Genomic DNA, 15,436 nt, shown 5'->3' with positions numbered 1-15,436 from the left:
ATAATACAGTGATATGGATATATGGATATCAAATATTATATTTTACATGCCCACATAGAGGTATTGGCTTTTACAGTAAAAAAAAACACTTGAGAATTTGATATAATTCTTCTTTCAGGCTTTTCAGGACCTAGTCCTAGATGGATGGAATAGGGTAAAACTGACACACACACACACCCCACTTAACATGACATTAGTCGAGATGGTTCTGTCAGCTCTGATGCTATCCCTTGAAAGGGAGCAGGAGATCCTCTTGGTTATGACTACCGCTTCACCTGGTGCACCGACTATAGTCTTTCCTCAAACAGAATATGGCTATACCAAGTCAGGCACTTATCAACCAAGGATAGACTTCTGCAATGTACTCTATACAGCAGACATGTTAAACACAAGGCCCGGGGGCCGGATCTGGCCCACGAAGTGGTTTCATGTGGCCCGCGAAGCCATCCTGGAAACAGTGAGGGAATGGCCCCCACTGCCATCCTTGATGCGAATGATGTAGAGCTGGCCACGCCCACCCAGTAGGCCATACGCACTCTAGCCATGCCCACCCAGTAGGCCACGCCCACCTTGGCCATACCCACCCGGCCCCTTGAGGGCAACCGCAATGCTGATGCGGCCCTCAATGAAATTGAGTTTGACACCCCTGCTATACAGAAACATAGAAAACAGACAGCAGAGAAGTCTGCCCTTTATTTTTTATTTTCTTTTAAATTAATTAATTAAAATTATTTTTATATTTTGTTATTTTTATTTTTAATTATTGTTGGATGATGGGCATGTGTTTATCCCAAATATGCTTAAATTCAGTTACTGATGACTGATTCACTAGTAACTGAATTATGGGATTGCCTTTGACAACCATTTAGAAATTAAAATTCAATGTACCATATATAAGCTGGCAGCAGTTGCTGTGTTCATATCTATTTTGCAGGACATGAATTGGTTACCAGTTAATTCCTAGATGCAAATCAAAGTGCTAATTTTATTTATATAGTCTTATTTCTGACCAAAAGATCTAAATAGCGAAGTACTGAGGTAATCTAAAATTTAGTGTTAGATAAAAGAGTTTAAGAAATGAATGTGCTACTAAAGACCTTGCTTTTATAACCAGTTAAAATTTTGGCTATTGCCTTTGTAATGTTAGGATTTTTATGTGTGAGTAAAATTTTAACAATTTTAATCTAAAAATGTATTGTTCTGGCCTTGATAATAAAATAAGCTAGATAGTATCCTACTGAAAATTCACAATGCAATAAAATATGATTTACTGCATCAAGGTCAATACTATGAGAGATAACATTTTTGCCAAAGATTTTTTTTATTTACTTGCATGTAAATTATTAAAATGTATCATGAGCTGAAAAGTGTACTTATTGCATAAATCATGAGTAAACAAGAAACTTCAGGCTTTGCCAATACTTCATGTCCTGAATTATCCTATAATCTTTGTATAATCCTATGAAATGCTGAAGTCATATCCTTGGAAATCAAATAATCAGGATTCATACTAATCTAACCAATCTTTTGCGACACCTGTTTGAACCACATACTTACATAGGAATCAATTGGGATTTCATGCAGCAGTCCTTTCTTAATTTTTGAAAACGTATGCTTGAACCCAAAACTTAATAGTTCTTATCCAAGCTATAATATCACTGCCCAATTTCCAGGAGAAGCAGAGAATTCGGAACACAACTTAGAACATTTAACAATTTTATCTGCTGTTGGGTTATATTATTGTTGACAATTGTGATCCAAATTGGAGCTCCATATAAAATTTGAAATGTAATTTTTGCATTAAAAAGCTATATTGCTAAAGGGACAATACAAGGCCTTCATAGTAGCTTTTACTTTCAAAACTACTACAGCTGCCAGTTCTTTAAGTTGGTGTTGGACTTCATTCGCATCAAATTCCCAAGAACTTTGGATGTCATAATATATCAGCAGAGTATGTATGCAGATCAAAGCAGTGTGGCTTTTTCTAATTGACAGATGGAAATTTTGTCAATATGCTGATTTTCTAAGCGCCATCCAATGTTGTTTGATATATCACCCAGTATCCTGATAACCACGCAACCACAACAGTTAAGTTTATGCCACAATCTTGAACTTTAATTCTGAGATGTTGCTACTTTGTGATCTTCTACAATTCATTGTCTTCTATTTTATTCTTTTATTCTATTTTTCTATGTCTTCTCTTCTATTATTACAGTTGATTGCTGTTAGCCAGATGTTTAGACTGAATTTGGCATTTCTATCTACCTATGGAGTCCTTCCCCAGGAACTGGAATAGGCAGATGTTATTTGATGGTGTTAAAGGTAACATCACAGGATGTAAGCTGTTCAAAATAAAGCTGCTTTTTTGCAAATGACTGATGGGGAATTTGTCAATGCCAACAGTGTTCAAGTGGTGCTCCAGATATTTTGGGATTGCACCCATTATTATCCGTTGCACTGTCAGTCAGATGTTTAGACTGTACATGGCATTTTTGTCCACCTAATGAGTCTTTCCAAAGGACCTGGCATTATTATCATTAATCGACTCAAGATGATAAACACACCTCCCATTTTCTCCACAATAACCCTGTGAAGTGGATTCGGCTGAGAGAATGACTAGCCCAAAGTCACCCAGCTGGGTTTCATGCCTAACATCATTAGACTATTTTAATATAACCCCTGTATTAAGTAAGTAAGATGTATATCTAGAACTAAATTCATTAACCCAGATTTAGGTTTATTAACAGAATCAAAGTATTAACAGATCAAAGAAGGCCTTAAAATCTATAAAGGAAGCAAATAGGTTTTTTGTGAAGTAGTATAATACGTAACACAGATAAATTGTTGATGTGCCTTTTCTAAAAAAAGGTTGAGTACCGGTATTTGTTAAAACAAAGTACTCTTCAATGTACAAGGTTAATTTTTCATTTAAATGTCTAGCATAGAGTTTTCCCAAGACTGAGAGCAAACTAACAGAGTATTCAATTTTTCCCTTTCATATATGGGGGAACTATTACAATCCCATTCCAGCCTGAGAGGATTAGATCAGAACTATCTGCAATAGAATATATGTAGCTAATATCAGCAGTGCAAGGTGATGATATTAACCAGTTGGGCAATTAAACGTCTGTAACCACATAACCAAGGGACATCTTTGGCTGGGAGTCTTAGGAGCTTTTACTTTTGAAACAAAGTCAACAACTCTTTTTCCAGACTTAGGTTCCAACTGTTTGTTTTATTTATATGCCGCCAATTCCAGAAGGTTCTAAGTAGCTAATAATGTCATTAAAATAGTCACAAAATACATAGTACAGTATAACTGATCAAAATAAAATCAAACCAGCTAAATACTGTAATAATGTGCTCACAACTACACCATCAACCAACACATTCTTTCGTCCCGTATTAAGTAGAATACATGTGTTCTAGAGCAGGGGTCCCCAACCTCCAGTCTGTGCACCGGCACCAGGCCACGGCAAGCAAGAAACCGGGCTGCGCAAACAAGCAAAGCCCCATCCATGGGATGAAGGCAGCACGTAAACCATGCCCCCTCTGGTCCATGGGAAAACATCTCTCCACAGAACTGGTCCCCAGTGCCAAAAAAGGTTTGGGGCCACTGTTCTAGAGCCCAGGAATTCTAAAATTAAAAAAAGTCTGCTTCTGGGACCACAATCTCAAAAGGATGGGACCTGGAAGGAGCTACTATTTGACCTGGGACCAGGCAGATAAATATAGGAGAATATAGTGTATCTGACTTCCCCTGCTTATTGGAAGGCAGTTGGGAAGGTTGCAAATGGAGATTACATGACTACAGGATGCAGTAACTGTCATAAACACATGTCCAAATTTTGATCATGCGATTGTGGGAATGCTGCAATGGTCACAAATGTGAGGACCAGTTGTAAGGGGGAAACAATGGTTATTTGAAATTAAAATTAAAGCTAAAGCTCCACTGTGTTCCACTGTGCTCTAATCTTTACACACCACACTTAACCTAGTCAACTGCTAACAAAGTTAAATGGCCATACCCACTGGCACCACACAGTCATGCTAACTGAATCAAGAGCTGTCACTTTCAGAATCCCCCATCTAGAACCTCCTAGAGACCCATAAATCTTTGTAACAGGACGGTATTGGCAGATTTCATTATATTACTGGACCCTCTATACTGTTCACCCAGGTGATAGGAATGACTTGAGTTTTTCAGCCAATCACTCTATAGGAGATAAATTCTGTATGTGGACTTAGCAATCAGTTCTGTCAGGAAGACAGTTTGCTTTTATAAACCACTGTATTTCTCCAGTTCGTTTTCTAGTAGGATAGAGGGTGAAGACTGGAAAATTGCCTCAGTTGACTGGATTTTGTCATTCACACGATGTAGTTGACTGAATGCTGCAGCTGCCACAAACAGCTGTAATACCTTGGGGATGAACTTTCCAGTAGCTTTCTCGCAATTGTAGCAATTATTTGTTGTTGTGAACTGGAGAGTTATTTTTAACAGCTAATGTTTCCGGACGTATAGCAGAATTCAGCATAGTATTACTGAGTAGAAAGAAAGAATTTAGAAAGAGTTATGCTGTTGTGGATTGTATAAACACCGATAAAAAATTATTTAAGTGCCAGAAGCAAGTTATTATTAAAATCAAATTCTTATGACTGAACTATCCTTAAAAAACAGAGGGAAATAGGTGCCTGTATGCTTTTAAAATATGTAACACTATTGCTTACTACTGTAAAATCTGCCAGCATCTATATATCTGCAAAATGTCACTACCATTGCTATGAATGCTCTAAATAGAACAAGGAATGGATATAAAGTATGCTCCATTATTGAAAATGAGCAATTGATTAAAAATTAATAATATTTATTAGACAGCAACAAATAACTTTTTCTTTAAAAAGATACATGGTATTAAGCTAGAAGAGCAGAATGGATTACAAAACTACGTTTCACACAATAGCTGTTCTAGAAGCAATTTAAAGCTCATTAGAAATAATGTCCCTGGCTGCTGGGAAAGTGGTAAAATGTAATCCTCATCCAAGTGTTACCTGGTCTATGAGAACAGGAAATTGTTCTGTGCTACTGTGGCTAACCTTGAGGCCCGACCCTGAACACTAACTGCTAGAACAGCTGAAAGCTGCAACAAAATTAAAAACTTACATCAAAGTATATCATGACAGAATGCAGATAAATAAAATACAGCATATTGAAAATATTATTTTTCTGTCAGTCTTCCAAAACCGTGAGGTGGAAGAATTAAAAAAACAAAACCTAGAGCAGTGCAGTTTATTAGGGTCTAGAACAAATCTTTTTCACCCTGTTTTGCCAATATCAGTTGTATTTGCTCTGTTTAGATACACCTGATAAAGCCTAATTACTTCCAGGTTGTTCAGATCCAGGCTAGCAAAGATTATGGGAGTTAAAATTTCAAGCATCAGGGAGTTGTTAGTGCAGGCATGTCAAACTCGCGACGTCACGTGATGTTGCGTGACGTATTGGGACTTTTCCCCCATTGCCTGCAATGGGGTGGGCTCAGTTTTGGTGTGACTCATCCAGCCCGTGGGCCGGCAGTTTGACATGCCTGTGTTAGTGGGATTGAGATTGGAACAGTCTCAACAGGCCTTCTAGGATGTAACCAATAATTTCAAAGGTCATACGATTTCCATCAATGCTTCAGAAAAAAAAAACAGCACAATTTCAGATTGTGAGACATACTGTATATCTGAAAATGTAAGGAGGAGGACATTTTTCCCTTTTCAAATAACCAGAATTGAGAAAAAAATATTTCTGAACTGCTGGAGAATCTTGAATAAATAGGACAGATTCACAATCTTTAATGGGCTTCCCACCCCAGCTCCCAAGCAAAATACATAAAGAAGTACTTATTCTCACCACAGATATAAATGTGTAGAAGGGTGGCCAATGCCAACTTGCCGTTTTTTTACTTGAAGTTCAGATTTTGTCTACCTACATTCTTTTATCTTTATGAAATCAACCTGTTTTCCCCCTAAAGATCTAGGCTGACCATTGTTGTATCATTTTTGTTCAACATAGGGAAAGATGCCCCAGTACACCATAAAAAAAGAAATTCACCTCGCTCTCCCTGGAGATAGTACCATGCACAGAAATGTGTGCAACTGTCCACTACACAGAAATCTGTTACAGCACTGTACTGCAATATACTTCGGCTTTATAAGTTTCTCATCTAGTGATAACATCTGATTTGAACTACTATAATGCATTATATGTTGATCTGATATGAGCCATGGTGACGCAGTGGTTAGAATGCAGTAATCCAGGCTAACTCTGTTCAAATTGCCAGGAGTTCGATTCCTTTGATTCTCATCGGCTCAGATTTAACTCAGATTTCTATCCTTCCAAGGTTGGTAAAATGAGGACTCAGATTGTCGGGGGCAATGTGCTGACTCTGTAAACTGCTTAGAGAGTACTATAATGAGTCCTTCGGGAAAGGGCGGTATATAAATCTAATAAAATCTAAATCTAAAATCTAAAGCACTGTGAAGTGGTATATAAGTCTAAGTGCTATTGCTATCTGCCTGTCTCTGAAAACAGAAGAAACTTCTGTTATGTCTCAACAGGGCAGCTAGACTGCTAAATGGGACTGGTCAACAAGGTTATAAGATTTTTCACTTGATGTTTTTCCCAGAGCTATAACATGAGGCAAAATGGGTTGTATTGTGGCCTATAAGAATAGCTTTTCACAAAAGACTAAATATGAGGCCCTGTTTATGTAGTTAGGCTCAAGGACCAACTAGGCATGATATTATTGTGCAGTATTTAAGACAGTGGCATCCCTGACTAAGTTGCTGAATCTCACACCGGCATGTGAATGGATTTACCCAATGGAAAGTTTCTTGTAATGGTGTCTATTAAACGTCTCCATGAAAAATGAGAAAGAGCACTGGCTTGTAACTCCATGGCTTTTGTTGCCTGTAAATAATGTACACAGTACGGGAAATAGACAGCATAACCTTAAGCTCATAGTACAAAAAAACAAAAATGGTTTAGCAGATACAATGGCAGAGCTAATGGGATGGTTTTAAAATAGGAGTTGAAGGGCACATTTTTAAAATAAAGGGAACCTAAGAAATAGAAATAGAGGTAGAACTGCACCGTATTTGAAAAGAATTCATATTAACTCTGAAATCTAAATTAGTGAACTTGTATTTACTGCTTAACTGAAATTTGGGTGAAAAGTAAGGGGACAATACTACTCAGACAATGAAGTGGAGAAAGCGGGAACTTGGAAGGAAAATTAACATGTAAATGCTGGAATTATTATTACAGAACAAAATGTAGTGGACTTCAACAAAGTGGATTGAAAAAAAATTCAGAGAAATCTGTAGGATCCTACAATCCTGCACTGAGTGGATGTTAATGGATAGAAAAGTTCAAAATGAGTGGTAATTCCTACAAAAGAAGACAATAATAGCACAACTGCAACAACCTGCAGCAGGGGCAGGAGAGGAGAACAACGGAAGCAGTCAATATACTGTAACTGCACATAAAAAAAAAACAATATAGACCTGAACACAGAGGGGAAAAAAGCTGAATTTCTAATCTGAATCAATCTTCTCTACAAGAATATATACTCCACCTAATAAGTAGGAAAAGAAGGATAAATGGACAGAGTTGGACCTTGAGACTGATTGAACACTGCCAGGAAACAGGACATGTACTGCATCCTAAGATATCAAGGAAAGTAATAGATGTTTGAAACAAAACAAATATTCTTTCCTTGGGAGCTCCTAGAGATTAAATGAAGTGTGAGATGACCAAAGGACAAATACTGCCTCTGTTGTTAAAGAAAAAGGAAAGATGGATTCAGCTACAAGCCAGTTAATCTGATATCAGTATCTGGATACTATAGTGAATCACTAAGTGATCTAAGCACGTTGAAAATACTGTTGCAAAATACCAGATTAACATGAATTAGTCAAGAACAAATTTTTCCAGACTAATGTTATCTCATTTTTTGATTGGTTAACTTTTTAAATAGATTATAGTATCTATAATCTGCATGTGTAATATACCCTTGATATAGCACAACAACTGATAAATTAGTACATAACATTCTACTTAGCAAGCTGGTTAATAGGTGATGGAGGCATGGCTATTAACATATACTGTACATTGCCATCTTGAAACACATATTCAAAAAGTGTTCAACAATAGTTTCTCAATAAAACTGAAAGTGGAGAGCAGGTATGAATTTCTATTGTAGATCCTGTAGTATTCAATAGTCTCAGCAATGACTTGGATAAGAAAGTGAAGGAAATGTTCATTAAATTTGTAGGATTGTTAATGCTCTTAAAGATAGAAATAAAATTCAAAACTAATTGATTGTAGAAATGAGTTAAAGTAATAGAATGAAATTTATCGAACAAATACAAAATTCTTCAAAGCAAAAATCAAATGCTCAGATATGAAATGAAGAATGCATGATGTGACAATATCTGGGAAAATATCCTCAATTACAGTTGATTACAAACCGAGCATGAGTTAGCAATGTGATATGACTGCAAAAAACCAGCAAATGAGCTTGCATCAATAGTAACATAGGAGAATACTCTTGCAGTATATCCTGTACTGATTAGATCCCACATTGAATACTGAGTCCAGTTCTCGGCACAACATATTTTAAGGAGGATTCAAATAAGCTAGACTTATTCAGAAAAGGTCAGTTAGGATGATTATGGGATCAGAAGCTCAGTTTCATAAAGAGGAAGCAGGAATCTTTAGCCTTGAAAAGAGATAAATGAAGGAGGATATGGTAGCATTCTGGATTTATATCACATGAAAAATAATAATAATAGTTTAATTTCTATACCACCCTTCTCCCGAAGGACTCAGGGCGGTGTACAGGGCAATAAATACAATAAAAAATACAATGTACAAAAGTTAAGATAGAATTAAATATTAAGCTCAATTACAAAATTAATTAAAATTAATATTAAAATTCCCAAACCCATCAGACCAGGCCAGCTGATTCAAATAAATAAGTTTTTAGATCACGGCGGAAGGAGCGAAGGTCAGGAGCCATCCGGAGCTCAACCTGTAAGCGGTTCCAAAGGTCTGGCACGCCCACAGAGAACGCTCTCCCCCTGGGGGTCGTCAGTTGACACTCTCTGACCGACGGCACCCTGAGGAGGCCCTCTCTGTGGGAGCGCACTGGACGAAGGGAAGTTGATGCCGGCAGCAGGTGCTCCCGTAAGTAAACCGGACCCATGCCATACTCGTTCTTGACCACTCATAATGGATTTCAGTTGGGGGAAGGGAGATTTTAATTGAATGTTTATAAAAAAATTACAGTATTCAATGATGGTAGATTTCTCTTCACTGGACATGTTAAAGCAGAAGTTAGAGAGCCAAGTGTTAATAATGTTTGAAAATTCTTGCACTGAGCAGGAAGATTGGACTCAGTGGCCTAAATGAGCTCCTTCCAACTCTAAGATTCTTATTCTACAAGTCTATGAAGTAGATCTACACCTTATCTGAACTATTACTGTATTTCCTAGAAATAATTACAGTAAATCTGCTCATTTTAAAGTGCGTAGATTTGATGCAGTTAACTTCAATTTAAGAAGTCTTATGCCACAATTAATAGACTAACTTATATGAAACTAACATGCTTTCTTACAATAATTAATCTAAATGTAACTACCACAGAACATTGCAATCTATTCTCATTCCTCATGCAACTCCTACCAATGTTTTTGGGTTCAGGTGTAGGAGAAATATTCCTTTAAGATTCTTTTTTTTTACTTTTTATTTTCCAGAATTCTTCGTTTGAAATATCTCATTTTTTATTCTGCTGAAAGATGAAATAACATGGGAAAAAGAGGTTTTGTTTCAACCTCCTTTCTAATTCTCCTCTCTCCTTAAAATATCCTTTTTCTTTTAACATATATACAAATGTGTATGTATGTAGAAAACTTTGTTATATTTCTGGGTGGCTTTCAAATTGATAAGTACAGCATCAATCAATCAACTGTAATGTTATAGAGAATAATGATTGCTCTTCAGGAATGCATTTCACCTTCTGCCCAAAGTGATCTGCTGTCCACTGACATTCTATACCATAAATTCTCACAACTGGATCCATAAATGCCAGTATTTTTTAAAAGTCAGGTCCTGTTTAATTAGAAGGAAGTGCTTTTTCTTATTAAGTATACAAAAATATATATGTAAGAAATCATCAACTAAACTCACCGTAAGTGCAAATCATCTTACTAGCTTCCCTGAAGAGAAGAATTCCATTAGGAGATGACACATCAAAATTTAAACGCTGAGATCTGAGGGAAAAAACAGCAACATATCTTTATATAAACTGATGAAACAAGCACTTAGTATGTGTATCAATAGTAATTCAACTCCTGGATTATGAGAGCTATGTAACCAAAATGGAGCTATTTAGATTTCAACAAGCTTGGTGAGGCTGTATGGTTAGCAGAAGCAAAGAAAATAATCCTAAAGAGAAAAAATTATGACAAAAATGACCAGTGAGGCATCATAGAAGCAAAATAATAGGTATGTTTTGAGGTATGGTTTGTTGTCACTGTGAGTTGTATGTGTGGGGGGTACGAAGGGAGGCTCAGCCAACCTCAATGTATACATGGTTGTACTTTGACAATAAAGGTTCATTCATTCAGTTAAACTTGATTTTATGGACAAATGCTTGTCATTTCATCTAGCCTTTTGCAGTAACAAGCAGCTCTTCCCAAAACATCCCAATAATTTCTTTGATACCCTCTATCCAGCTTACCCATTGACTTGTCTCTTAAGCTTTTCTTTATCTTGCCTAGCATAATCATTTTTCTAGTCAATCATTTACTCACACCACATGGACAAAGCATGCAATTATGAGACGGAAATGACTGGGATGGGAAAGGGAGGGGAAGGAAGAAGACAAGAGAATGGGGCATCTAGAAACAAAGACAATTAGAATCAACAAAAATACTTCCTATCTGCATTATCTTGCTACTGTGGATTTAGCCCATTAAATGCCTTGAAAAGTTCACCAAAGCACTAATTAAGTTACTACCCCCTGTTGATAGGGCCCGCAACCTGGGTGTCCTCCTTGACTCGCAGCTCTCCCTGGAAGATCACATAGGAGCTGTGACCAAGGGGGCCTTCTCCCGGGTTCGACTAGTTCGCCAATTACGGCCTTATCTGGACCTGGATGCCTTACGTACAGTCACCCATGCTCTTGTGACCTCTCGCCTAGACTATTGTAACGCTCTCTACATGGGGCTGCCCTTGAGATCCACTCGGAAGCTTCAACTGGTGCAAAGTGCAGCGGCACGGACACTCTTGGGAGCCTCCCGATACTCCCATATCACACCTCTCCTCCGTTCGCTGCACTGGCTTCCGGTTGCCTTCCGTGTGAAGTTCAAGGTGCTAACAATGACATACAAAGCCCTACATGGCATGGGTCCGGACTACCTACGGGAGCACCTTCTGCCAATGTCAGCACCCCACCGTCCTGTGCGCTCCCACAGAGAGGGCCTCCTCAGGGTGCCACCGCTCAAGGAATGTCGGCTGGTGGCCCCCAGGGGGAGGGCATTCTCAGTGGGTGCGCCAGCCCTCTGGAACAGCTTACCAACCGAAATCCGGATGGCCCCCGACCTCCGCACCTTCCGGCGCGAATTAAAAACTTACCTGTTCCAGCAGTCCGGCCTGGCCTGATAGCTCTAATTGGGGTCCCAGTTTGTATTTTACTATTGTTTTTTTTCACTATTGTTCATTCTGTATGCCTACCTTATTCTGTACACCGCCCCGAGTCCCTCGGGAGAAGGGCGGTTTATAAAAACAAATAAATAATAAATAAATAAATAATGTCCTCACACTATAATAAATCTCCATCATGTCTCCCTAATCTTTTTTAAATAGATTATTAGAATAAATAAGAATAATCCTGAATCTAAGCTTTTTGCCTGTTCTCTACAAATGCACTTCAAATCTTTCAAAAACATGTAATCATATGTATTACAGTGAGTATAAAGCATCATAATTTATATACAAAAACAAGCATTATGACTTAGACATAAAACTACAGATGCTCGAATGACAGTAATTTTCATTATTCTACAAATATCTATTCAAATTAAGCCTAAATCTAAGGTTTATTCATCATCCAAAGTAAGAATATTTAACATTTTTATCCTCAACATTAGCGTAACTGCTGGGCCCAACCACTCACTACTTTGATAAAATGTGCATCAAGCTGTTTATCTATAGATTCTCTGGGCAATCAAAACACTTTCTAATCAGAACTTTTGTAGATGTGAAGGAATAAGTGTACATGTTCCAGATTTTCTCTCAAATATATGTGACTGGAAACAAGACTAGTAGTCATGCTATTCTGTACTCGTTCACTGATGGGAATGAATGGGGGAATCATTACATCAATTCAATATAAATTGAATAAGTAAATGTTAAATAGTTCAATTAGCACATATCACCCTTATGTCAGCATCATTTAAATGTGGTGGTATTTTTTAATGTATTAAAAGTTACTTCATAGAGATGCAGTCTCCTTAATTATGTTTGAGGAAGTGTACAAGCTTCAAAAAGAGAGCTATAAAGTGCCTCATAACCTCTAAGCCTAAATGTTGATACTTCTTGAACTAAAAACTGAGTCTGATTACTCAAATATACCCAGAAAACCGTTACCAGCATACATTTGGACTCCAGGGAAGATACAGCTCCTTTAAGTCTAAAAATAAATATGTTTGAAGTGGGTGCTGACTGATGAAAATAAAGACAATATGAACTTCCCACAAGACAGGAAAAATGTTTCATATCAACCTTAATATATAAATTAGCTCCACAAGATTGATTGTGAAGCTTAGCAAGTAATACAGTTAGATTTCCTGCTTGGATATCATGGCAAAATGAATTAGAAACAATCGCCTTGACAAAGTGAGAAAAAGTTGTCTTTTATATACAATGCCACATATAGACAAACAAACAAGCAAATAAAAATGTGGATCTCAAGGACTTACCACCTAGGAAAAAGTGACAAAATAAATAACATGAATGGGGACAGAACAGAGATAGTGATGAACAAAGAAAGATGATTTAGGTTATTTAGGTACAGAGAACAGAAATAACACCATCTTCCTTTGGTGATGAAGCTTTGAAAGCATTCATGGAACAGATGAGTTCTGAATTGATTTGAAGGAAGTGAAGGAGCTGTGGCATTTTGGGAAATCAAAAGAAGAAGCATGTATAAGATTGCTTCAGGGAGCAGGACAGTTAAGGATAGTAGAGCTAGAGATATCAGGTGATGCCTCAAAATATACAAGTAGAGAGATATGCGCAGGGGAGAGAAAGTACACAAGATTTTGAAGGAAGGATTAAAAGCTTGTTCAGGATCTGAGGATAAAGAGGAAACATATATATAGGTGTCACACCATAAGCAATGAGAAAGGCAAATGATATTACTCTTAAGACACAACTCAATATAAATAACTAAGCAAATGTTTTAACTATGATGGTTTCATTCCAGAATAGAGCAGTCATAAAATAAAAAATTTATCCTGCCTTTATTTTTTTATATAAATAACTCAAGGCAGATAACATCCTAATGCTCCTTTGTTCTCCTATTTTCCCCACAACAGCCCTGTGAGGTGGGCTGGGCTGAAAGAGAGAGACTGGCCCAAAGTCACTCAGCTGGCATTCATGGCTAAGATGGGACGAGAATTCACCATCTCCTGGTTCTTAGGCCAGCACTTTAACCACACTAGACCAAACTAATGTTAATAATCAAAAATCATTTTCTAAGAAAGTAATTAAATTTAGACTGTTAGGTTTTTTAAAAGTCTTTTGTAATGCAAGTGGACTGGTTGCAAAAGAAACTATTAGGAAGAAATAAACTTGTTTCAAAGACAAAGTACACAGTGCCTACTGTCTGTGTGTTCCCTTGCTACCGTATTTCAGACATTTCCTAAATGAAAAACATGTGACAAAATGTCTTATTGTTTTAGATGGACAAATTAGAGAAATGTTCTTAAAATTCCAGAAATTCTGAATTTCTTAACAGAGGCTAGCATTTTGTGACACATAAGGAACACTTTATAATACTTTCTATTCTACTAAGTACAAAAGAGTAACATCTGGCAGATATAAATAATGGAAGCAACTCCATTTTATCATATTGCACAATTTAATGCTCTGTAACATATTTCCACCATGTCAAAGTATATTGTACTATGCATTTTAACCTGTAAAACTTAATGCTGTACACAACTCAAGAAAAAGCAAACCCATCCCCAATGATGTTGTCTAATGGGAACAGTATAGACTTTCTGAATACCAATAGGTAAATTAATATAATGAATATGCAAAGTATTTCAATGAGCTTTCCTTTCTTTAGAGACTTAATCTAATACCTCTTTGTCTTGTTTAGAATTGCTTGGATTTGTAAAGATTTCTCTTGTACCTTTTTCCTTTAAATCTACATTATAATTATAATTATAATTATAAAAGCTCCATTTAAAAGCCTATTTAGAGAGGCTTAGTATAGGTCAATGTTAAAATCACCCAAAATTAAAGTCATCCAATCACCTGGTATCCATTTAAGATATGTTATATATAAAACATATTCATTGAATGTTTAGTTTATAGACTGAGTTGACTTAGAATACTGAAAAACTGTTTTCAATTTTGACTATGATTGCTCATGTTTTTGACAGTTAGTTCAACCATTTAAATGTAGAACTTTCTTCTTTAAAAAAAATCAAATATATTTGGAAATACACAAATAATGAGAAGGAGAATGAGTATCTAATATTGCATGTATTGACAGCAGCGAGAACAGCATTTGCCCAATACTGGAAAAATGAAAACCTACCAACTGAGGAGGTTTTAATCAAGAAAATTTTAGAGTGTGCAGAAATGGACAGATTAACCTTAGAGATTAAAGAGAAAGGGGATTCAATTTATTTTAAAACATGGGATAAATTTTACCAATGGTTAGGAAAACGAACTAGCGACAAATGAATGTGATGTTATTTTGAATATATATTAGTAAGGAGAATGATATGTATTGACTAATTGATACCGTCTATGATTATCGCTTAGCATATATATTATAGGTATTTAATGTTATATTAATTAGCGTTAATTGAACATAGGTACCCGGACAATAGTTTGTTTGCTAAAGCTTGAAAATGTTATTGGGGGGGGTAACGCCAATGTTGTTCCCAACCCCGTTCCTACCCCAATCCCGATCCTAACCCCCTCACAAATCCTGATCCTTACCCTGGTTATATCCCCTTCCTAACCCTATAAAATTCAATAAAAACTCTTGTAAAAAAGTGTAGGACAATAATTGAAAAGTTCAATTATTCAAGTTCAAAAAATGGAAAAATGGCTGTTACTCATACGAAGGTAGGATAACTGTGCTCG

At 36.7% G+C, this 15,436-nt stretch overlaps 1 protein-coding gene across 1 annotated transcript in view; it reads right to left on the bottom strand.

Moving 5' to 3' along the window:
• Window positions 1–15,436, bottom strand: part of RANBP17 (RAN binding protein 17) — a gene marked incomplete at its 5' end in the record, with an annotated part of 211,841 nt that overhangs the window by 42,940 nt on the left and 153,465 nt on the right. The window contains 1 exon segment of the mRNA XM_083349823.1: window positions 10,235–10,317. Within this exon segment, the coding sequence (XP_083205949.1) occupies window positions 10,235–10,317 (83 nt within the window).

The sequence above is a fragment of the Vipera ursinii genome (genome assembly GCF_947247035.1).
Source record: "Vipera ursinii genome assembly, chromosome: 1".
Taxonomy (NCBI): domain Eukaryota; kingdom Metazoa; phylum Chordata; class Lepidosauria; order Squamata; family Viperidae; genus Vipera; species Vipera ursinii.
The sequence above is the reverse complement of the archived record's forward strand: the minus strand, read 5'-3'. Positions and strand labels throughout refer to the sequence as shown.